Source organism: Schistocerca cancellata, chromosome 7 (genome assembly GCF_023864275.1).
Source record: "Schistocerca cancellata isolate TAMUIC-IGC-003103 chromosome 7, iqSchCanc2.1, whole genome shotgun sequence".
Taxonomy (NCBI): domain Eukaryota; kingdom Metazoa; phylum Arthropoda; class Insecta; order Orthoptera; family Acrididae; genus Schistocerca; species Schistocerca cancellata.
The window spans coordinates 175,240,217-175,265,978 of NC_064632.1; the positions used below are offsets into that span (position 1 = coordinate 175,240,217).

The 25,762-nt window shown below is 43.9% G+C and overlaps 1 protein-coding gene across 1 annotated transcript in view; it reads left to right on the forward strand.

The window, feature by feature from the left end:
- LOC126091927 (protein numb) overlaps positions 1 to 25,762 on the forward strand; it is a 214,951-nt gene that overhangs the window by 83,528 nt on the left and 105,661 nt on the right. The window contains exon 4 of the mRNA XM_049907249.1: positions 20,717 to 20,788. Coding sequence (XP_049763206.1) covers positions 20,717 to 20,788 — 72 coding nt within the window. The remainder of the gene's footprint in view (positions 1 to 20,716; positions 20,789 to 25,762) is intronic.

The window sequence follows — 25,762 nt, forward strand, 5'->3', positions numbered from 1 at the left end:
TCCTGAGCTGGGGATTGGTAAGCACCCCAGTGCCCCGTCACCGTAATCTCTGGGCGTGCTTCAGCGACCACCGTGTGGCGCGGTGGTGGAATGTTATATGTCTCAGGAAATGGGGATCTTGGCTTGACCGCCCGGATTGCGAGGGTGGAATAAACCTCAAAAAACTCAATCTCACGGTGTGCTGTGCGCTGATGAAATGCGTGGCTGTTGAGGTGGAACAGTCGTTATCGGGCAACCTCTGGGGAACCTGCCCCACCTCAGTTGTTTAAGGCTTGGGGCTCTGTCTAGGTGGACTTCTGGTTCCCTAGCTGCTCGTGGGACCGAGATGGATCCTTCGAAATCTTCTATGCCTCCTCCCAGTGGAAAGGATGGGCCGCTGGTAGGTACCAACACCGAATCTAACAAGAAGGCTCGTGTAGCTAGTCGTCCTGATTCAATCAGTAGTACAGTAGTAACAGAATGCATGCTGCATCGCAGTGTGTGTTTCTTATAGTTAAAAGAGAGGAGTTTTTACAAAGTTTCACCATTTTATATACACAAACACTTAGAAGGCATTGCTGGCACCTTGAAATCTGTTAAGCGCTTGCGAAATGGGAACTTGTTGGTTGAAACATCTAGCTTCCAACAAGTCAATAACCTTCTGAAAGCACAATGCCTCAGGGAGTTTGCGATAGAAACTGAATTTCACAACACCTTGAACTACAACAAAGGTGTTGTGACATGCAGGGATCTCGTTGACATTCCCCAAGAAGAACTGATAGCTGAATGGTCCCAGGAAGGCATTGTCAATGTGCCACACATTACGAAACTGGTGGATGGCACTCTAGTGAAGTCAGTCTCGTTTATCCTTACTTTTAACAGCACCAAGCTACTGGAGCATGTGAAGGCAGGTTTCCCACGTCTCAGTGTACGGCCTTATTACTCCAGTCCAATGTGGTGTTTTAAATGCCATCACTTTAAGCACACTACTCTCGGCTGCCGAGGGGGAGCCACTTGCGAGAAATGCGGTAAAGCCGCCCGTGAGGGAGTTGGTTGCTCCTCTCCTGCCAAGTGTGTCAACTGCTCTGGGGATCACCCTCTTTGGAGCAAGAACTGCAGAGTTTTCCTTGAGAAATGGAAGATCCAGGAGATTAAAACCACAAAGCGCATCCCATATGGTGAAGCGAAGAAGCTATAAAAGTCCATGCAGCCACCCACGTTCGCTACTTCCTTTTCTTCCGTTCTGAAACAGCCGGTCCTGAAAACTGATGCCGCTTCACAAACGGAGGTTGCTGCTGTCAGCACTAGCACCTGCGTGTGTCCCTGCACTTGTGCTGGTGCAGTTGTGTCTAAGCTTTCCCTCCCTCGAGAACTTCAGAAAAGCTATGGTTGCTGACATTGTGGATCTCTCTACCTCTCCAAACACTCCATCTGGTACACTGCCAAATGCTGCCACACACTCAACCGCAGTTGTGGGTGCATAGTCTACCCAGGGAAAAAAATCCAAGGCAGAACGTCCAACACCAGTGGAATTGGGCAGAATACAGCCTGACGATGTCGACATTGACCTCTCTGACATCTCAGTTGATTTTTATTTTGAGGCTACGGAGCTTGATGTCGGATTGGGGAAACCATATCGCTCCAAACCTGAGCCTCCACCCATTGTGGGCTCCCCTCCCCATGAGAAAATCAGGATGAAAGTACTACCCCCCCCCCCCCCCCCCCTGATAGATGGCTCCCATTGTACAGTGGAACATGAATGGATTCAGTATGCACATGGAGGAACTGAAACTGCTAGCGCAGCAATGCCCTCTGTGCTTGTGTTTGCAGGAAATACGTTTCAAAGCATCTGATGCCACTGCACCACGGGGCTATACCCTGTATCACAAGGATGACCTGACTGGGCCGGCCGGGGTGGCCGAGCGGTTCTAGGCGCTACAGTCTGGAACCGCGCGACTACTACGGTCGCAGGTTCGACTCCTGCCTCGGGCATGGATGTGTGTGATATCCCTAGGTTAGTTAGGTTTAAGTAGTTCTAAGTTCTAGGGGACTGATGTCCTTAGAAGGTAAGTCCCATAGTGCTCAGAGCCATTTTTTTATGACCTGTCTGGGGAAAGACCCAAATGAGGGGTTGCTGTGTTTGTTAATAATGTGCACCACTCCTCTGCTTTCCCCCTGGATACCAACCTGCAAGCAGCTGCAGTTGAAATTTCTGTGCATCAGTGGCTTACAGTTTGTTCTCTTTATTTACCTCCACTGGATGCAGTAGAGTCTCGGGCTCTCACCGATCTTATCACGCAACTCCCCCAACCATTTCTCCTCCTGGGAGATTTCAATGCCCACCATGTCTTATGGGGCTCAACGTCTACTTGTCATTGGGGTTGAGTTTAGGAGAACCTCCTGACATCTTGAGAGCTGTGCCTCCTAAACACTGGTACTCTGACTCATTTCTGTGGTGCTACTGGGTCATTCTCAGCCGTCGACCTCTCTCTCTGCTCTCCAGACCTCGCCGACTCTGTTCACTGGGAGGTCACTGACGACTTTCATTCCAGCGTCCACTTTCCGATCCGCCTTCAGCTACTTGGTGGTGTGTTCCAAACGTGGATAATTGGCAGGGCTGACTGGATGCTGTTCGGCCAGTTGGCTGTGTTTGAACATCATCATGACAGCGTCCAGGAATGTGTGGATCACATCACGCATGTGATCTATCACACTGATGATCTATCCATACCAACGTCTTTTGGCCCTCTTCAGAGGTGACCTGTCCCTTGGTGGACAGAAGAGTGCCATTTAGCCATCCGGGCAGGCGTGTGGCTCTTCGACGGTTTAAATGCTGCCTGACAGCAGACAATCTCTTGACCTTTCAAATTGCGAGAGCCAAGGCTCACCATGTCATTAAAGACAGCAAAAAGTGCTCATGGCATGAGTTCCTGAACTCTATCAATCGTTCCACTTGTTCCTCAAAAGTAAGGGAAGCCGTCCAGAGGATTTCTGGTAAATTCAGCCGTTTACCGATAGCTGCAGTGTTGAACCAGGGGAGCCACCAAACATTATCTAGAAACATTGCTCAGATGCTGGCTGAGCATTTTGCACAAACTACTGCCAATGCGAGCCGGGATCCAGCATTTCGTCACTACCGTGCAACTGGGAAAAGTTGGACTTTAGGTCGAACAGTTCTGAGGCCTGCAACTCCCCTTTCTCCATGTGGGAGCTTGAATCGGCACTGACTGAGACTTCTGACACTGCAACCGGCCACGACCAAATCCGGTACTGCATGCTTTAGACATCTGCCAGTGGCATCAAAGGAAATCCTCCTCGAATGTTTTAATCTAATATGGCAGACAGGTGTCTTCCCCAACTCTTGGAGGGAGACAATTCTAATCCCGCTCCTTAAACCAGGAAAGGACCACACATGTTCCAGTGGTTATCAGGGTATTGCTTTGACGAGCAGTGTAGGAAAGACCCTGAAATGGATGGTTAACCGTTGTTTTGGTCAGGCTTTGAGAGACCAGGCAACTCCTTAGCCGCTCTCAGTAGGATTCCGAAAGTTACGGTCCACTGTCGACAATCTGACACTTCTAAAAGTGGCTATTCATCAGGCTTTCCTCCCTCAGAATCACTGTATTGGTATATTCTTTGATATCAGTAAGGCGTAAAACACTACTTGGAGACACTGTATTCTCGCACAACTGCATCACTGGGGCTTTCGTGGCCACCTCCCCATTTTCATTTGGTCTTTTCTATCTCAGTGGTTTTTCAGACCTGAGTTGGTCACACACTATCTGGTCAATTTGAGCAGGAGAATAGTGTCCCCCAGGGCAGTGTCTTAAGTGTTACCCTCTTTGCCATAGCCATCAACAGTATAACATCTATGGTAAGGAGTCCAGTTCAGTGCTCCTTATTGGGGAGTGGGCTGCAAAGATGCGTTTTCAGTTTAATGCCTATAAGTGTGTGTGTGTGTGTGTGTGTGTGTGTGTGTGTGTGTGTGTGTGTTCATTCATTTTAATTGTTCTCCTCGTCCTTTTAATTTGCCTGCCTTGCATATAGGGGACACTATCCTACATTTTAGAGACACAGTGCCGTTTCTGGGCCTCATTTTTAACTGCAGATTGACTTGAAAGCCAGAACCCTGAAGGCACTGAACATCCCCAAGTGCCTTAACCAAAGGTGTTGAGGAGCAGACAGGGCGCGTCTTCTCCAGTTTTATCGGGCTTTTTTGCGTTCGCGGCTGGACTTCAGGTGCACGGTGTATGGGTCAGCGAGGCCCTCTTATTTGCGGGTCATAGACGCTGTCCACCACGCGGGGATTCGACTGGCCAAGGGTGCTTATTGGACTAATCCCATACCCAGCCTCTGTGCTGAGACAGGAGAACCACCACTTACCATCCGGCGGCAGCTCCTGTTGGTGTGCCAGGCTTGTAAGTTTCTTGCAGCTGCAACCTCGCCCTCTCACCATATTGTTGCTCATCCGCCTCTGGCATGCCATTCTTCCAGCTGTTCACAAACCACGATGCCGTTAGGGATCTGTGTGCAATATGTGCTGGAGTCCCGTGGTGTGGAGCCCGTATAGCTCCAAATCCAGGGTTTTAACTGCCTGCCACCCTGGTTACTAGAGAGGCCAAGAGTGATTTTAGATTTGGTGCGGTACAGGAGAGATTGCACTCCTGCCACCATTTTTAATGCAACATTTTCTGCCATTTTATCCGAGCACCAAGACTATGTAGCTGTTTTTACGGATGGTTCGAAACAGGTGGATTCTGCTGGTTGCTCCCTTGTTTTTCCAGATAGTGTCCTTCAGGTCCAACAGCCTCAAGCATTTACTGTCTTTGATGCAGAATTGTCTGCGATCTAGCGGGCACTGGAGCAGATGAGATGCTCTTCACATCCTAAATTTCTTGTCTATTCCGATTCACTAAGTGCCCTTTACTCATTGCAGTGTTTGTATTCAGCAGATAAAATAGTCCAGAACATCCAGGATGCCCTCCTCCAACTACGACGACTGGGGAAGGAGGTGGTTTTCTGCTGGGTTCTATGGCACGTTGGCATTGCTGGGAATGAAGGGCAGATCTCGCAGCCAAGGAGGCATGTCTCGATCCGCAAGTATTTCAGTGTGCCATCCCCTTGCTTGCACTCACCTCACTATTGAGCTCATGAGTCACGCGCCGGTGGGAGGATGAGTGGCTGGAAATGACTGACAATAAGCTCCGTTTAGTCAAGCCCACAACATGAGTGTGGTGTCAAGCCCACAACATGAGTGTGGTGTACTACTTTCCAGCCCTGTAGACGGGACGAGGTTCTCCTCACTCATTTTTGGATAAGCCACAGTCCTATAACGCACGGCTTCCTGCTCTGGTGAGAGGACCCTCCAATGTGTGATACTTGTGGCATCCATGTCGCTGTGCGCCACATTTTATTGGACTGCATTTTATTTTCTGACCAGTGGGGTGCGGCTGACTTGCTGGTGGATCTGCCATCTCTTTTAGGAAATATTCAAACAAATGTGGTTAAAGTTTTAAAGTTCTGTGACTTGTCCAATGTTTTTACCAAGATTTTAGGGAGAGATTCTTAATTTGTGCACAGGATGACTTTCACCCTATTTTACGTAAGTGGCCAACCAGTGACAATTTCCTGTGGCATCCTTGACGCTCCTTTATCTTTCCTTATACAGCATTTTTCATCTTTTCCCGCTTTTGAATTCTCTATCTTCCACATTTCACTTTAATACAAATACCTTCAGAAAAGACCTCCTAACACTTAAATTTGTGTTAGAGTTTAACAGATCCCTCTTTTTCAGAAGTTCTTTCCTTTCTGTAGCCTTTCTACTATATCTCCTCTACTTCTGGCATCATCAGTTATTTTAATGACCAAATAGCTAAACTCATCTACTGCTAGTAATTATAGTGATTAAAATTCTTCTGGGTATTATGCCACGTCATTGCTAAAAACTAACAACAATAATAATCTAAATCCGAAGTTTCGGCCGAATTGCAGCAGCCTTCCTCAGGGCAGGACTGGTTTTGCATAGGGATAGGTGCTTCTATTTATTACAGATTATCAATGTCTAATGTCACTGTTGTAAAACTTTTAATTGGCTAGTCATGACGTATCCAATTTTTTCAAAAGCTTTTCCCAAACCTATACATGCTATGAACATTGATATGCATATCCTTAACCTATCTTCTAGGAGAGGTAGTGGGGGCAACATTCCCTCGCGTGTTCTTACATTTCTCCAGAATCCAAAGTAATCTTTCTTGTGGTCGGCTTCTACCGGTTTTTCCATCCTTGGCTCTTCCAAGGACATCTGATGGAATGTTGTCAATTCCAGGAGCCTTTTATTGACTTAGGTCTTTCACTGCTCGTCAAATTCTTCTTGCCATATCTTATACCCCATTTCATCATCATCTATGTCTCTTCTCTTTCTATAATATTGCCTCCAAATTCTTTTCCCCTGTATAGCCCTCTATATACTCCTTCCAGCTTTCAGATTTTCCTTCTTTCCCATACTGCTGGTTTCACATACCCAGTTTTGATACTCATACAGCAGCTTCTCTTGTCTCCAAAAGTCTCTCTAATTTTCATAGAGGCAGCATCTGTATTTTCCCTGGTCATGCATATTTCTACAGCCTTACATTTGTCCTCCTTAGCCATTTTGAATATTCTTAATGTTCATTTTTTATGTATCTGTATCCTCACTAGCCTGCTCTATTGAAACTTGTCTTTCTTCCTCAGTTAAATTCAGTGTGTTTTGTGCTGTGCAAGAAATATCACTGAGTCTTGTCTTTTTATCTATTCATCTCACAAAGCTACTCCATTGTCCACTGCTGTATTCCTTTCCCCTCCTTCAGTATACATTGTCTAATGCATCCTATGAAACTCTCGACAACCTCCCATATACTGGAGATGCCCCACATAGGCACAACAAAAAGACTATCACAAAAAAGCTTTTGGCTTACAAGGCCTTTGTCGAAAACACACACACACACACACACACACACACACACACACACACACACACAATCACTCACTCTGGGAGTGGCAACTGGGTAAGATGGTGGCTAGGGTGGGGCAGTGTAGGGATAGTAGTATAGGTGTGGGGGAGTGAACTGCTGCTAGGGAGCGCACAGGCACGAGGTGGAGGGAGGATAGGGCAGCTAGGTGCAGTCAGGAGGTTAGACAGAGGGCAGGGGAGAGATGTATTGGGGGGTAGTGGAAAAGGAGAGAAGTAAAAAGATTGGGTGTTTTGGTGGAATGATGGCTGTGTAGTGCTGGAATGGGACCAGGGAAGGGGCTGGATGGGTGAGGACAATAACTAACGAAGGTTGAGGCCAGAAGGGTCACGGGGATGTAGGATATATTGCAGGGAGGGTTCCCACCTGCGCAATTCAGAAAAGCTAGTGTTGGTGGGAAGGATCCATATGGCACAGGTGGGAAGCACTCACTGAAATGAAGGATGTCGTGTTGGGCAGCATTCTCAGCAACAGGGTAGTCCACTTGTTTGTTGACCACAGTTTATCAGTGGCCATTCATGCAGACAGACAGCTTGTTGGTTGTTATGCCCACACAGAATGCAACACAGTGGTTGCAGCTTTGCTTGTATATCACATGACTGATTTCACTGTTAGCCCTGCCTTTGTGGGATAAGTGATGCTTGTGGCCGTATTGGAATAGGTGATGGTGGGCTTATGTATGGGACAGATCTTGCATCTAGGTCTGTTGCATGGATATGAGCCATGACGTATGGATTGGGAGCAGGGGTTGTGTAAGGATGGACGAGTATATTGTGTAGGTTCGGTGGACAGCAGAATATCACTGTGGGAGGAATGAGAAGGATAGTGGGCAGGACATTTCTCATTTCAGTGTATCAAGAGAGGTAGTCGAAACCCTGGCAGAGAATGTAATTAAGTTGCTGCAGTCCTGGATGGTACAGAGTTATAGGGGAAAGTTCCTCTGTGGTCAGACAGTGAGGCTTTGGGAAGAGTTGGGAGATTGGAAAGATAAGGCACTGGAGATTTGTCTTTCTACTTGGTTGGGAGAATAATTACGGGCTGTGAAGGCTTCAGTGAGACCCTGTATCTGACAGCTGGGAGAGTCCTTCTGCCAGGTAATACTTGTGGTTTAAAACAACAGTGGTGGAGCCTTTGTCTGTAGGTAGGATTATAAGGTTGGAATCAGTTTTTAGATGGTGACTGTGGTTGTTTCTGTGGATGTAAGGTTAGTTTGCATATTTAGGGATTTGGGGAATGATAGTGAGGCAGGGTTTAAGCTTAGGAAATTCTGGAAAGTTAACAGGGTTGATTTGGGGGCAGTGGGGGGGGGGGGGGGGGGATGGGTCATGGTTGGATGGAGGAGTGAAGTGAACTGAACTGAACTGAGCAGGGCAGAATTCAACATCGGTCTGTGATTGAGTCTGATTGGTAGGGTTGGTGGCAAAAAAGTATTTCCACTGTAGGGACCGGGAGAACGAGTCTTTAAAAAACCTTGCTTGAGGAGTGGAGCAAAAAGTGAGGCCTTTGGAAAGGACTGGTATTTATGTGGGGAAAAGGCTTCTGGAGGAAAGGTTCATGACTGTGTTTCGGGTCTATTTAGGTTGTGCATTGTGTGTGGTGGTGGGAGGGATTTTCGGAGGATGAGGTAAATGTAGTAGGTCTGGGTGACAGGGTTTGTCATCTACGAGGGGACGTGGGGAAGTTTGGAGTTTGTTGTAGAGGAGTGGGCAGTGGTACTCCAAAGCAGGAGCCGAAAGCTTATTTGTGACAGTCTTTTTGTTGTGGCTATCTGTGACTCAGCATCTCTGCTATATGGAGAGTAGCAACTTTCCTTTTCATAATAATTTTACTTCCATCCTATATGTTCCATTGTTTGATTATTGCCTGATGACTTTTCTTCGATCCTAACCCACTGCTGTTTTCCTTTGTTACTATTTTCTAATGCATCACTATACTATACTCAATGTTCATCCTCCCTCCTTTCTCTACTTTTCTGTGTTTCTCTTGTCGCCTTTCAAACCACACTCAAATTTCTACTTACGAGCCACACTGTATCAACCATCTTGACCGTGCACACGCTCATTGTTGGTGCAGCATTTTAAATCCCACATTACTCCTGCTGATATCATTAATCTTACCTTCAAATTGATCACTCTCCCTGCGTCACTCTCTATTTATATCTTTTCTTGATCTCATTGTGTCTTCACGCCAATTCTCAATGGGACCCAGGATGTCCCATTGTGGCCGGTTACTGTATGCCCACTGAGAGAATCTCTGCTCTCGTAGACCAACACCTTCAACTTATTACACGAAGCGTACCCTGCTATATAAAAGTATTCGCCTTTCACTATTGTAGACTCCTCGGATTTCATCTTGTTTCTCCCTTTTTTCATCCGTGTCATCCCTTTTGTGATCTGTCCCATTTACCTTGGTGTATTTCTGCAAATTTTTTCAGATGTAATTCTATGTTATTTACGTAATTTTTCTCATTTTTTTCCACCACTATGGATCCTTGCTCCTTCCATTTGCAACAGTACGGAGAAGTTTCCTTATCCATAGTCAGAACTCAGTCCCAGATACTGTTCCTGTGGTGTTGGTTGGCTCATTGTATCTCCCCAAGTGGCCTTACCATCAAGTGATCCATCTCTGGCTGCCACCTCTACTTCCACAATGACCTCCACCTGTTCAAATTCCGCTAATCCTTAGCCCTCACCAACTTAGTCCTGCAAAACCATATCAACCAAGCCTAAATCTCGTTGCAGTACCTTCTCGTGCTATGCAATCCCAAATTCCTAGAACATGTAATGCACACTGTAACTCTTGCCCTCCAGGAACTACAGCAACAAGCACAATGCCACCTCAAAAAACCGTCCACCCTGTTTACTTCCTTCTCCCACCTTGGACTGCCACTGTCCACCATCTCTACAACAACCTTCAACCTCGCCCACATCCCCTCATAGCTAACAAACCCTTTCTCGCAGCTGTATTACATTTACCCCACCCTCCAAAACTCCCTCCCTCCACCACACAGAATCCAGAACCCAAACAGACCCGAAACACAGCCATAAACCTTTCTTCAAAAGCCTTAGACCTACAGAAATGTCAGTCCTTGCTTAAAGGCCCCACATTTTACCCCAGCCCCAAATTCAATCTCGCAGGACTTCTTAAAGACCTCCTCTTCTTCTCCTGGTCCCTACAGTGGAAACACTTTTTTGCCACCAACACTACCAATCAGACTCAACCAAAGACCAATGTTGAATCCGCATGACTGAGTTCACTTTTCCATCTCACCATGACCCACCCCCATTGCCCCTCAAATCACCACTGTTAACTCTCCAGAATTTCTTAACCTTGAACCTTGCCTCACTATCAGTCCCCAAATCCCTCAACATGCAAACTAACCTTACATCCACAGAAAGAATCCCAGTCCACCATCTAGAAACTGATCCCAATCTTACAATCCTACCTGCAGACGAAGGCTCCACCACTGTTGTTTTGAACCACAAGGATTACCTGGCAGAAGGACTCTGCCAGCTGTCAGATACAGCCACCTACAAACCTTACCATAGCGACCCCATTCCAGGAATCCAGCAGGATTCCAGTCACTACTCAAATCCTTAGGCCCATCCCAGAACCTCTCCCCAGAGTCCATCTCTCTGCTCACCCCTACCACTCCCCGTACTCCTACCTTCTACATACTTCCTAAGTCCATAAACCTAACCAACCACCCAGGATGTCCCATTGTGGCCGGTTACTGTACCCCCACTGAGAGAATCTCTGCTGTCGTAGACCAACACCTTCAACTTTTTACCCAAAGCGTACTCTCCTGTATAAAAGATACAAACGATTTCCTCCACTGAATCTCCACAGTTCCTGTCCCTTTACCACAAGGTATTCTGCTTGTAGCTATTGATGCTACCACCCTTTACACTAACATCCCTAATGCCCACGGCCTTAACACTATCGAACACTGCCTTTCCCAATGCCCATCAGAGGACCAAAACAATTGCTCAGTCACCATTAATATAGAGAAATACATGCAACAAGGAATCAGTACCACCCAGTCAACATTGCATGAGAGAAATTCTTTCAGAGTAAGTGTACAGGAGTAATAATTAAGCTGTGTTCAGTTTGGAACTCAGGGTACACAATTTAGTGAATTTGGCTGAAATTAAACTGAATACAACACGTCTTGGGAAGTTGTTATCGTTGTAAGAGTAGAAAGTTAATGGAACCCATCATCAGTCTTCACAAGGTACCACTTACTCCGTGAAGAGTTGAAGCTGCATCTGCAGTCTGCTTCAGCCTCTTTCCAAATTGGATACTAAATATCTTCATGTTTTCTTCCTTCTATAACCACCACTGGAATGCTTCATGTCTGCTTCCCTCCATTACTGACATCAGAATGAGTCTTCATGAGCTTCTGAGTGCCACTTGGTTCTGCATACAAAAGTGTGCACACTTTCTTTTGCTCAATTGTGTTACAGCAACAATTTATCCACCAATCAGATGAGCAACTGTTTGCAGGGGCATATCCCCTCCATATGGAATTATGGGGACTGGCCATTGGGACAGAGAGAAGCTGACATTTTGCCGTGCCCTCGTAGTAAAGTCAAGTGGTAAATTTTCACGTAAGACTACAAGGTGGAATCTAAAATTTCCGGGACTGATGCTGTCATCTGGAAAGTAGGAGTAGTAGATCTTTGCACCGCTAGGTTGCGAGAGCTGCATATCTGAGTCAGTGTGCTGAGTGGCATTCAGCTGGGAGGGTGTGTTGCGTGTCCACAGTGATTTCGGTATTACTCTGTGTTTGGTGTGTGGCGATATTACGATGGATCCGCAAACAGAACAGCGGATGTGTATCAAATTCTGTGCGAATCTTGAGAAAAGTGCTACGGAGACCCTTGCAATGATTCGACAAGTGTGTGGGGGACAGAGCATGAGCCGTACACTTGTGTTTGAGTGGCATGCTCGGTTCAGAGCCGACCATACAGACGTCAAAGATGATGCTCACACTGGAAGGCCCTTTAGCCGCACAATGCCAGGCATTGGTGCCAAACTTCAACAACTGGTTCGTGCTGATTGACGTCTAACCATTCAAGACCTTGCGGATGAAGTGGGTATTGGTTATGGGATATGTCAACAAATGTTGACTGATGAATTGGGCATGCATCATGTCGCCACAAAATTTGTGCCAAGGATCTTGACTGCCGATCAGAAGGCACAGCATGTTGAAGTGTGCACAGACCTTTGTCAGACCACATCTGATGAACCAACCTTCTTGTCATGGATTATCACTGGTGATGAGAGCTGGATTTACAGTTATGACCCAGAGACAAAGCAACAATCATCACAGTGGAAGAGCCCGGGCTCTCTAAGACCCAAAAAAGCAAGACAGGTGAAGAGGAAAGTGAGGAGCATGATCATCGTTCTCTTTGATACGAAGGGAATTGTGCACAAAGAATTCGCCCACCCAACCAAACAGTGAATTCCGCGTACTGCTGTTATGTTTTGCGACAGCTCCGTGAAAATGTGCGGCAGCGACAGCCGAACTTTGGCGTCAGGGGAACTGGCTGCTGCATCACGACAACACGCCCTGTCATACGTCCTTGCTCACCAGGATCTTTTTGGCAAAAAACAACATGGCAGTTGTACCCCACCCACCGTACTCGCCAGATTTGGCACCTTGTGACTTCGCGCTATTCCCAAAACTGAAACTCAAGTTGAAAGGCTGTCAGTTTGACACTCTAAAGAGGATTCAAGAAGCATGAACACCCTCAAAGAACAAGACTTCCAGAAAACGTTTGACCAGTGGCAGAAGCACAGGGACCGCTGTGTACGTGTGGATGGGAACTACTTCGAGGGTGATGGTGACCATCAGTCGAAAGGTAAGTTTTTCAACAGATCGCAGCACCAGTCCCGAAAATTTTGGATAGCACCTCATAGAGTGAGCAAGAGACAATGTGCATTGAAGACAGAAGTTGTTTGAACAACCCAACTCCATAACACCAACTTAGCTGAGAATTTTGGAACCTTTTAGAAAAACCTGCTGTTCTTAGGCTTGCATCAGAACAAAAAATTGGAGAAGATGGGCCAAAAAAAATCACTGCAGAATTTCTTCTGCGAGGTGCCTATAAGGTACTGCCTCAAAACGTTATCAGATAAAACAGCAGACAGAAAGGTGATAGATGAATACCAGGCAGGCCTTAGACAAGGATGATCTTGTGCAAACAGATCGTAAATCTTAAGATGATAACTACAGCAGCACACGCAGTTAGATCTGGAATCTAAAGATGATGATACAGTACTGCCAGTCGATTAGCTCAATGGTCACATTTGCAGATTATAAAAAAGATTGAGCACTGCATCACCTCACCATATTGTTTAACATGCTGAATGAATATAGTGTGTTCAGCAAAACAAGTAACTCAATCCAACAGACTTTAACAAACACCACCTCTGTAGTAAAGTCACAGGGCAAAAATCTTCAGATATTTTGATACAAAAAATGACGTGACACATGATGATGGGGTTATCTCCACTCTGTTTCAGTTCGGTGCTAGAGGTGATCATAAAAATGTGGCATAAAGAAATACCTCTAATAAATATGAGAACAAAAAGTAAAAGAATAAATACTAAATGTCTTTTGTTTCTTGATGGCTTAGCAATAATTAGCAAGACTACTACTAAAACGAGATCAGGCCCATGAGATCATTGTCAAAACACACCTCCATTACAAAATATGGAAACATCTCTTAGGCTCAACATTTTAAGTACTTAGTGAAATTATTGGGAACACCGGTAATGGCAAAGTGAGCAGTAAAACTTGTGCAGGGAAGTTATATAAAGCCTACACAATCATCTGGAATATTTATAAGAAGAAATGCTTTCCAACCAAAGCAAAGCTATGCTGTCTTCCAACAGAGGTTCTCTCGGCAGCATTCTATGTTGTGGGACCATCGTCTTTAACAGTGAAAGTGAATTTCATTTAGAAAATGGAACAATAGATTTTGCAGAGACTGTACAGACCCAAGATCCAAGATGGTATCTGGATGCACGAAAGTTTAGAACAGTTGTCTTTCCTGACAGAATGATTTAATTTCGTTGCACAGAAAGGAAAGTTCAAATTTTATGGACTTACGCCACCATTGGACAACTACTGGCTGATGAAGAAAATCTCAAACATTCTAAATGGGGCTTGTCAGATTGCAGAAAAATGGCTAGGCAATAGAGGGGTCTTGATTGATGCACTGCCAACTATTAAGCTCACACCCAAGGAACTAACAGATGGCCATCTGAAACTAAAAATTACTTGGGCACTATTAGAATGACTGACTCGTAATGATAGAATGAAGTTTTGGGAAGATAAGAATAACCAAAAGCTTGAAATTACACAGTGGTTCTTTGCTCTCTTTAAAGAGTAAAGTGAAACAATAAATAATAATAATAACATTCTTGCATAGACCGCCAAATAACCCACAAGTCGAAACAACACTTTCTTGCATAGACAGCTAAATAACCCACAAGTCGAAACAACAATAAAAACTATCAACACAATCCTACACAACAAAATAAATGAAAACACAACTATGGAAGAGTTACAACTACTGGTTTATATAGGAGCACTCACTACACTAAATATACACACTAGGCAGAAGATCAGAACCAACCAACACACAGAAGAAACCCACAAAACCAGCATGGCAACACAGGCTACAGATCAGAATAGAAAAACTGAGAAAAGACATTGGACAGCTAACACAATTTATAAGAAATGAAATATCAGGAAAAAAACGAAAAAGGTTAGGTAAAATCTCACAACAAGAAGCGATAGAGCAATTAGATGAAAAGAAGCAGAAATTACAAGCATTGGCCAAACGACTTAGAAGATACAAAAAAAAAGTGAAAATAGAAGGAAACAAAACCAAACATTCAACGCAAACCAAAAGAAATTTTACCAGACAATAGATAACACACACATTAAAACAGACAATTCTCCAAGCATAACAGACATGGAACATTTCTGGAGCAACATATGGTCAAACCCGGTACAACATAACAGGCATGCACGGTGGATACAAGCAGAAACAGACACATACAAGATGATACTGCGGATGCCTGAAGTGATAATTTTGCAACATGAAGTCACCCAAGCAATTAATTCTACTCACAACTGGAAAGCCCCTGGAAAAGATAAAATACCAAATTTCTGGCTAAAGAAGTTCACCTCAACACATTCACATCTAACTAAATTATTTAACAGTTACATTGCAGACCCATACACATTCCCTGATACACTTACACATGGAATAACTTACCTGAAACCTAAAGATCAAGCAGACACAGCAAACCCAGCTAAATATCGCCCCATAACATGCCTACCAACAATATACAAAATATTAACTTCAGTCATTACACAGAAATTAATGACACATACAACACAGAACAAAATTATAAATGAAGAACAAAAAGGCTGTTGCAAAGGAGCACGAGGATGTAAAGAGCAACTGATAATAGATGCAGAGGTGACATATCAAGCTAAAACTAAACAAAGGTCGCTACACTACGCATACATTGATTACCAAAAAGCTTTTGATAATGTACCCCACTCATGGTTACTACAAATATTGGAAATATACAAAGTAGATCGTAAATTGATACAGTTCCTAAACATAGTAATGAAAAATTGGAAAACCACACTTAATATCCAAACAAATTCAAATAATATCACATCACAGCCAATACGGATTAAGCATGGAATATACCAAGGAGACTCATTAAGTCCTTTCTGGTTCTGCGTTGCTCTGAACCCACTATCCAACATGCTAAATAATACAAATTATGGATACAATATTACTGGAACATACCAACACAAAATCACTCATTTGCTATACATGGATGATGTAAAACTAGTGGCAGCAACAAATCAACAACTCAACCAATTACTAAAGATAACAGAAGTATTCAACAATGATATAAATATGGCTTTTGGAACAGACAAATGTAAGAAAAATAGCATAGTCATGGGAAAACACACTAAACAAGAAGATTACATATTGGATAACCACAGCAACTGCATAGAAGCGATGGAAAAAACAGATACCTATAAATATCTAGGATACAGACAAAAAATAGGAATAGATAATACAAATATTAAAGAAGGACTAAAAGAAAAATATAGACAAAGACTAACAAAAATACTGAAAACAGAATTGGCAGCAAGAAACAAGACAAAAGCTGTAAACACTTATGCTATGCCAATATTGACCTACTCATTTGGAGTAGTGAAGTGGAGTAACACAGACCTAGAAGCATTCTATACACTTACACGATCACAATGCCACAAATATAGAATACATCACATACATTCAGCAACAGAAAGATTCACATTAAGCAGAAAGGAAGGAGGAAGGGGATTTATTGACATAAAAAACCTACATTATGGACAGGTAGACAATTTAAGAAACTTCTTTATAGAACGAGCAGAAACTAGCAAAATACACAAAGCAATCACTCATACAAATACATCAGCTACACCACTGCAATTTCATAACCACTTCTACAACCCTTTAAATCACATAACATCAACAGATATGAAGAAAGTAAATTGGAAGAAGAAAACACTACATGGCAAGCACCCGTATCATCTAACACAGCCACACATTGATCAAGATGCATCCAACACATGGCTAAGAAAAGGTAATATATACAGTGAGACGGAAGGATTCATGATTGCAATAAAGGATCAAACAATAAACACCAGATATTACAGCAAGCATATTGTTAAAGATCCCAATACCACAACAGATAAATGCAGACTTTGCAAACAACAAATAGAAATAGTAGATCACATCACAAGCGGATGTACAATACTAGCAAATACAGAATACCCCAGAAGACATAACAATGTAGCAAAAATAATACATCAACAGCTTGCCTTACAACATAAACTTATAAAACAACACGTTCCCACATACAAGTATGCACCACAAAATGTACTGGAGAATGATGAATACAAATTATACTGGAACATAACCATTATAACAGATAAAACAACACTACATAACAAATCTGACATCATACTCACCAATAAAAAGAAGAAATTAACACAACTAATCGAAATATCCATACCCAATACAACAAATATACAAAAGAAAACAGGAGGAAAAATTGAAAAATACGTCCAACTGGCTGAGGAAGTCAAGGACATGTGGCATCAGGACAAAGTTGACATTATACCAATTATACTATCAACTACAGGAGTCATACCACACAATATCCACCAGTACATCAATGCAATACAGCTACATCCAAACTTATATATACAGCTACAGAAATCTGTAATTACTGATACATGTTCAGTCACCCGAAAGTTCCTAAAATAACATATACCGTACAGTTAAAAGGAAGTCACGCTTGATCAAGGTCCGCGTCACTTTCCATTTTTGACCAGACATAACGTCTGAGAAAAAGAAAGAAAGAAATAATAATAATAATAATAATAATAATAATGTATAGGCACACCAGACGAAATATTGGACATTCCCTTAAAAATGCCTCACTAGTCCCTTTGGAGAACTGTAGATGAGTAGGTCTGGTACAGATGGTCATGTGACGCTCCACTATTGACATACATCATGGCAGTGATGGGGTGTTCGTGTGAGGCAGTCAGTTGTACGAGATCAATACCATAAGACTGTTCGATATGGAGATTTGACAGAATCGCAGTAAGGAGATACTGATTTTGGATGTGTCCCTGACCAAACTGTGACTGAAGTTGTCTGATTTGTTGGTGTATTGAACTGTCCAGTGTGTCTATAAGGAATGGTGTAAATCTCGCTGCTGTGAAACATGCTGTAAAGAACAGTAGCTATAAAGTGATTTGAACCAATATGGACTGGAGACGATTGTCACGCTATGTTGATGACAAATGGCTTCAAACCTTTAGGGAATTGCTAATGTCAGAGAATGCAGTTATGTTTGTCAGTTTCGGAGTAAATATGAAAGAACTGCATGCAAAGTCACTTGGAGTCAGGTACCTCGAAAAAGGCCATTGCACACAGTGGCACGTACAGCTTCACATCTTCAGTGGACCAAACAACTCAAAACAGACAGTACCCCTGCATGTAGTGTAGTCTGACAAGTCAGTTTTTGCCTGTTTTCAAATGATGTAAGGTGTCAGGTTCATAAATGGCCCAATGAGGCATTAAATGTGCAGTGTGTGGAGTTTGTAGTTGAGGCTGGAGGTGATTCTGTGATGTGTTGGACATTTCGAGTACACGACTAGGGGACCACTATTCAGATTAAAACACACACACACACACACACACACACACACACACACACACACACACACACAACTTAGGCACACCTTGGCTATCCTGCTAAATTGTACCGTAAATCAGGACTGTGACTACTTGGAACAGCAGGTGAAATGTACCACTCAGCATCTCCACAGTCTGGTAGTCTGGTAGCTCTGTGGGATCTAATCACCATCATTAAGGGTAAAGATTTCGACTGGGGGTGACTAGTGTTTTCTCTGGTGTTTTTTTATATATAACATTTTTTTTAATGGAATGGACTGTGAGAACAGAAAAGATTCATAAAATGTTATGTTTGGAGCATAGCTCTGTCTGATTGTGAAGTGTGTGTAATGAGGAACACCGGGAAGGATCAAAGAGATTGATTAAGGAATGAATGTGTTTGAGAACAAATTAATGAGAAAAAAAATGCCAAGTAAACAACAGAATAAATTGGAGGCATAGAGTATTTGTGTACATATGAGAATGTGAGCTCTGACTGTAAACTGTAGTAGAGGATATGGTGGAAGAGCAGAATCACAGAGGTAGTCATAAGTATGGGCGTTTACAGAAGATTGCTGGTGGCATGGGGTGCTGCAGCATAGTTATGTGGAAATGAAGTTGACTGCTGATAAGTGACAGGAACAGAAACCTGTATCAAACCAGCCTTAGGATTCTGACGGAGACTATAAAAAGATGCTGGGACAATCCGGGTGCCATTTGGTGGATCTGTTGGGAATGAATTTGAGTACTGGTGACGTTAAGGCTGCAACGAATATGTACCCAGACTCACTAAGCACACTTGGCATACCCAGTATGGCTGAGTTTGACTTGGTCTGTACGGGTGTGTCCACCAAAAATCTGAAGGTTTTTTTCCCATTGTTCTCGTATCTCTTGTTAGCTCTTAAAAATATCATTACTGCAATGTAACTCACTCCCATACAGCAGTGTCGGTAGTATGACCATCTAGTAAAATTTTATTTGTGTTTCTTTTCGTGTTAGTTGTTACTGCACTTGTAGCTTTTTCCAAATACAATTGTCGTCCGCTTTCTTTTGTGTATTATCATCATAGTGGTAAGATAAATAAGACAATTAAAATAGTTTATCTGGACTAAAGTTCCATATTGAAAACAGTATTTCTTCTAATTTGATTTTGCTTTAAAAAGTAATTGTTTGGTATTATGTCTTGATGTTTTCATGTTTTACTTCAAACATTTATTCTTAAGTTCAAGTTGTAATATTTGTAGGTCATCCTTGTTCCTAAAAACTGTGGTGAATCAGTAGCATAAAAAATCTATGTACAATGATGAATATTGATTCACGTGAACCTTTGTGTTAAGTATAAAATCCTATCCACATCTAGCATAATCAGTTTCCATAAGGCCAAAATCATTCCTTTGAAAAGGGCACAAATAGTTTCCTTCCCCAATTCAAGCATCTGCACTGCCTTGTACGACCTTCTCATTACTGTGATGTTATACCTTAATTTTCCTTCATTCATTACACTGAAATGCTGACAACAACTTGTAACTATGAAACACCCCTCAGAGGCTGACAATAGAGGCTGTTCTAGCAATTGTTGCAATCTGCAATAATAAATGTGGATTTTTAAATTTTTGTGATTGTTATTACATCTAATATTTGGAAGTGTTTATTGGTAAATGAAACTAACAGTCCATATGTACATTTGTGTTTCCATTAGTTTGTAATTAATGTATTTTTCCAATTCCAATAAAGACAAGAAGGAAAAGCAATTTACTGCACCTACTCTTTAATGTTTACTGATGTTTTTTCTGTACACACTTAAGATTACTAATGAAGGAGCATTTTTACTACTGATTATGATACTAACAAAACTGCTTGCTTCAGCCTCGTGCAGTTTTTCTACCTTTTATTGGCACTTTGTAATTGTGAAATTTATTTGCATAATACACTAGATCTGAGAGCACCCAAGTGAAAGAGAATTAACTGGTGGATAGTATTTTCTGGGGGGGGGGACTAGAGTGGCCGTAGCAGATTCTTTTACCAGCTCATATTTATAGCAAGTGGGGAAATACATGAATTACAAACTACTGCAAATATGAATGTACATTTCGACTGTCGGCTTCATTCAGCGTTAAACAGTAGTTGTGTAGATGATGACTGGTCTAAACTGTGTGTTATTTCACTTCTTATTACTGATAGTAAAATTATTTCACTAACTACAGGTTAAGAAATTCCCAATATTGCTGTGTTAGCCAGATAAGCAGAGTTACTGAGGCCTTTCACACAAGCTAAAAGTTCAGATGCCATTTGCAAATGACAAATGTTTGACATTTTATGGTAGTTTGTGTTTTTTACACCAGTATACCATATTCGTATTTTTGTTACATACTTTCTCCGTTTTTCTATTTTCTTTAGTACCTAAGCAATAGACAGAGATCTTATGCTTTTGTATTCTGTGTATTTCAGTATTTGGGATGTGTGGAAGTCTTCGAATCAAGAGGAATGCAAGTCTGCGAAGAGGCACTGAAATTATTACGGGTAAGTAAAAACAGGAATGGATAGCTGACATAATACAGTTTCCACATGCTGTATTTGTTCGTAATGTTTAGATGATGTTAAACATTTGTTTGCTGAAGGGATGACCGAAATATTTGTACATAGCAACAAAATGAATGTGAATCTCATTTTGTACGCAAGAGTGAGGCACAAATAAAAGAAACCCCCAGTAACACTGGAAATTCATTGATGGAATAATATGTAAAATAAAGGGAAGGCAACCACAGCAATAGCCGTCTTTTGTGCAGAGAGACTTGCAACAGATAACAGTATTTACCCAAGCTATTGAGTCTTTGTGTGTGTGTGTGTGTGTGTGTGTGTGTGTGTGTGTGTGTGTGTGTGTGTAATTTTGCTACAAAAATAGCAAGAGCTTGAAGGCATTCTGTTGTTAATCTGAATGCACCAAACACCAGTCAGCACCTAAGTGGTTGTGTTTCCTTTATCTTGCATAGAAGTACTAAACGGTACAGACAATCACGTTTACTCTGAAAATTGCAGATTGTTTTTATAGCAGAGTAGACATACAACATTTTAAACTACGGCTTTTGAAATAGATTTAGTAAATTAAAAAAAAAAGGTTTTCCTGTGTAGTTTGTTCTTTATAACAAGTAAACTGCAAAGAGAGAAACTGGAAACTCTCTCTGTCAGAAACTATAGTGAGTAGTGTAAGGTAGTTCTACAAAAAATCCATACAAAAATGGGAGTTTTTGCATTTTTCACCAGCAGTTGACACTGACTATTATTGTTCAGATGGATTTGCTGCCGATAAAAAAAACTGTTAACATGTCTTTTTGTTGAGGGGACACACTTGCTCTTGATTCATACTTAATCACTTTTTCATGTTACTTTTCCATCATTTATATCGTGAATTAAAGTGTAAAAACGCTGTACGCCTTCTTAACTTCATTGTGCGGTCTTGTAGAAGCCAGTAATAATGAAGTATTATCATTTAGAAAATCAGTTATATTCTCTACATTTGGTTTCAAAACTTGAGCCCCCAGGAGCTCAGCTTGGCGACCCTGGGGTTCCTGAGCTGGGGACTGGTAAGCACTGCCAGTCCCCTGTCACTGTAAGCTCTGGGTGTGCTTTTGCGACTACCGTGCGGCGCGACGGTGGAATGTTGTGTCTCGTGGAATGGGGATCGTGGCTTAACTGCCCGGATCGCAAGGATGGAATAAACCTCTTTAAAAAAAAACCTCAATCTCAAGGTGTGCTGTGCGCTGAAGAGATGCATGGCTGTTGAGGTTGAACAGTCATTAGTGGGCAATCTCTAGGAAACCTGCCGCACCTCAGTTGTATAAGGCTTACTCAGGCACGCGGGGCTCTGTCTGAGTGGACCCTTATTTCGCTAGCTACTTGTGGGACAGAGAGGGAACCCCCAAAATCGTCTTCTTCTTCTCCTCCTCCTCCTCCTCCTCCTCCTTCCAGTGGGAAGGGTGTACCACCTGGGAGTTCTCACACCCATTCATCCAAAATAATGAGGGAGGCTAGTCCTCCTGATAATCAACGTGTAATTAGTAACAGGGCTCAAGGAGTCATGTATCACAATGTCTTCATAGTGATCAAGAGGAAGGAGGGGACGTTTGAAAAAGTGTCCCCCTTCTATATCCACAGAAGCTCAGAAGGGCTGGCTGGCACCCTGAAGTCTATTAAGCAGTTTCGAAATGGTTCGTTGCTTGTCGAGACTAATCGGGCAAAGCAGGTGGAACTTCTTATGAAGTCACAGAAACTGTGTGAGTACGACATCATTGGAGAGTTGCATAACTCCTTTAATTCCAGCAAAGGTGTGGTAACCTGCCGTGACATTATGGACGTAGACGTTGCTGAACTGAAACAGGAATGGGCACTACAGGGGCTCATAGATGTGGAACAGAGGACATGCAAGACCACTGGGGAGACTGAGAAGACTGCCACTTTCATTGTGAGCTTGAATTCTCCAACGCTACCTGAACACATCACGGCAGGTTTCCTCAGACTTAGGATTTGGCCCTATGTACCTAACCCTATGCGATGCTTCAAATGCCAGCGTTCTGGACATACAACGCTAAGTTGCAGAGGCGAAGTGACTCGTGTGAAGTGTGGAAAGGCAGCCCATGAAACTGGGACTGACTGTCTGTCTCCAGCAGGCTGCATTAACTGCTCTGGAAGCCACCCAGTCTGAAGCTGAGCTTGCCCTGTTCTTGCAGAGGAACACAAAATTCAGGAAATCAAAGTGACCAAGCGGATCACCTATGCAGAAGCCAAAATGGACTATCAGGCAATGAAACCCCGTCTTTGCCACTTATTATGCTTCCTTGGTGTAGAAACCTGTCATTAAGGTCGACGCTTCGACTCGGATGACATCCATTGTACCGTTATCTACCATTCGCACCTGCACGTGCACCTGCATGTGCCAAAGCTGAGTGAAAGACATAATGATCCAGGCAGCTACGTTGGAAGAAACTAGTAATGCTTCTGCAGCCCAAAGACAACCCAAAACAGCCCCCAGGGGGCCCATATTCCTTTCGTGAGTACGTGTATGGCACGCACGGGGCCCCGAGCTATTCCAGTCTCCTTTTCCTTCCCAGGCTGCATTCCCCTCTCTGTTCCTCTCCCTCCCTATCCTTACTCCTTTGTCCCTGCCCCCTCTTTTTCCCTCTTGGTGGACTTCTTTATGTTGACCTGGCTATCCTCCTGGCTTTGTTTTGGTTTGTGCTATTGTTTAGGTTGCTGTTTCCATCTCCTTTTCGGTGTTTTTGGTGGTTTTGGTTCCCTTGGGGTTTGACCTCCATTTCCAAAATTTTTCGTTCATTGTGAGCCATTGGGGGATGAACTCCCTACCTAGCTTCCATGGTGCAGGTTCCTCTCCCTCCCCTTCCCTTTCCCTTTTCACCCTGGCCCCCCTCCTGCTAGGTCACCAGCATGGTAGCCAGTCTGAAAGGGGGGGCCTGTTAAGTACCCACTTGGCTGAGCCTCCTGAAACCACAGGGATCACACTGCTATTACCTGAGCTGTTAATGCCTTGTGTATGTCCAGGAGTTGATGCTCATCACTTTGGGGCAGCAGAACTCCCGGCTGCTGTGCCAGATGGCCCTTGCTATGGCTGGGCGGCACCCATGGGGTGAGCCCCTGATCGGAGTGGGTGGTACTAGGGCGGATGCCTTGCACATGAAGCGACAAAAGCTTCACCATCCTGGCCATTCTGTGGCCGTCTCTAAGAGTTGTAGCGGACGTGACACTCCTTCTTCTGATCCTTCGGCCTTCCCCTTCCAGGCCACCCCCTGGGAGGAGAGTCAAGCTCACCGGCTTGGGTTGAAACCTTTCCCTCGGTACCTGGTATGTACCAGGACGGATGGCGAAAGTTTTTCCATGACCAAGCCTTTGTTTTTTCACGGAGACGATTGACGATAAGTATGGCAAAGTGGAATCGATGAGTAAAATGCAGTCCGGTGCTTTGCTCATAAAGACTTCTGCTGCCCCATCTGACGCCCTGCTTGTTTGTGCCCGTCTTGGTGACGTCCCAGTCTCTGTCACGCCCCACCTATCTTTGAACTCGGTACAGGGCATTATTTTCCACCGAGATCATCTTCTCCAATCTGACAAGGAGCTCCGTGCTAACCTCGAGCAGCGAAGGGTTCATTTTATCCACCATGTGCAACAAGGCCCTCCAAACAATCGCACCACTACGGGCACTTTTATCCTGGCCTTCGAGGGGGATGTCCTCCCAGAGAAGGTCAAGGTAATGGTGTATCAGTGTGATGTAAAACCTTATATTCCATCACCAATGAGATGCTTTAAATGCTTATGGTTTGGACACACGTCTTACCACTGATTCCCTCTGCGGTAACTGTGGGTGACCCTTCCATGAGGGGAGTGCCTGGGCTCCCCCACTAGTATGTGTAAATTGTCATGGACAGCATTCTCCACACTTGCCTGTATGCACGGTGTTTGTGAAAGAAACTAGGAGCCAAGAGTACAAAACCTGAGATCAGCTCACCTACACTGAAGCTCGACAAAAGTATGACCGGCTCCATCCCGTGTCTATGTCTTCTACTTTTGCGTCCATTATGTCCATTCCCCCTCCTACCCCCTTTTCTTCCCAGCCCCACACCATTCGCCCCATGCATTCAGCCTCCTCCTCCCTCTCCCACTCCCCCTCCCCGTCAGTACCCATACCCACCCCTTTGGGTGCTGCTCCCCCTTCCCTGCCAGAGAAGTGGCCCCCTCCTTCGGTGGCCGCCGGTACTGGAGCTCCCCCTCGGGACTCCTCTTCCCGGCACCCCCCTGAAAGGCGATTTACGGCTCCACATCGGCAGCGCGATCTATGGCTGGTGGGCGCCAAGATTGCCCGGTGTAATTCCATGCCCGCCCTTCTCTTGCTTCCCAAGAGAAGCAGCAGAAACGTAAGAACAAGGGCGAGGCCCCTCCGGTACCCCCTGAGATGCGGCCTTCCCCTCGTCCAGTAAATGAACCTACAGAGTCTGACCCCACCTATATGGATATTACCCCATCCTTATCGGTGACGGATGGTGACTCGGCAGCGTGACTGACTCCGGTCCCCTCGCTTCCCCTTTGGACTCCGGCTTGAGAATCCTCCAATGGAATTGTAATGGATATTTGCATCACCTTCCAGAGTTGCAACCCCTTCTTTCCTTCTACTCTGCTGCTTGTATTGCACTCCAGGAGACCCATTTTGTCAATTCTTACTCCCCCGCACCACGCTTTCTGTCGGAACCGAATTGGCCCTTTGCGGGCTACTGGTGGTGTTTGCACCTTGGTCCGCAAGGACATTGTTAGTAAATGGGTTCCCCTCCATTCCGCTCCATTGCTGTCAGGGTCCATCTGGCCATTCCAATCACAATCTGTAATGTCTACCTCCCACCTGACAAGCCACCTACATCCCATGCCCTCACCACCCTTCAACAACTCCCTTCTCTCTTCCTGCTATTAGGGGACTTAAATGCCCACAACCCTCTT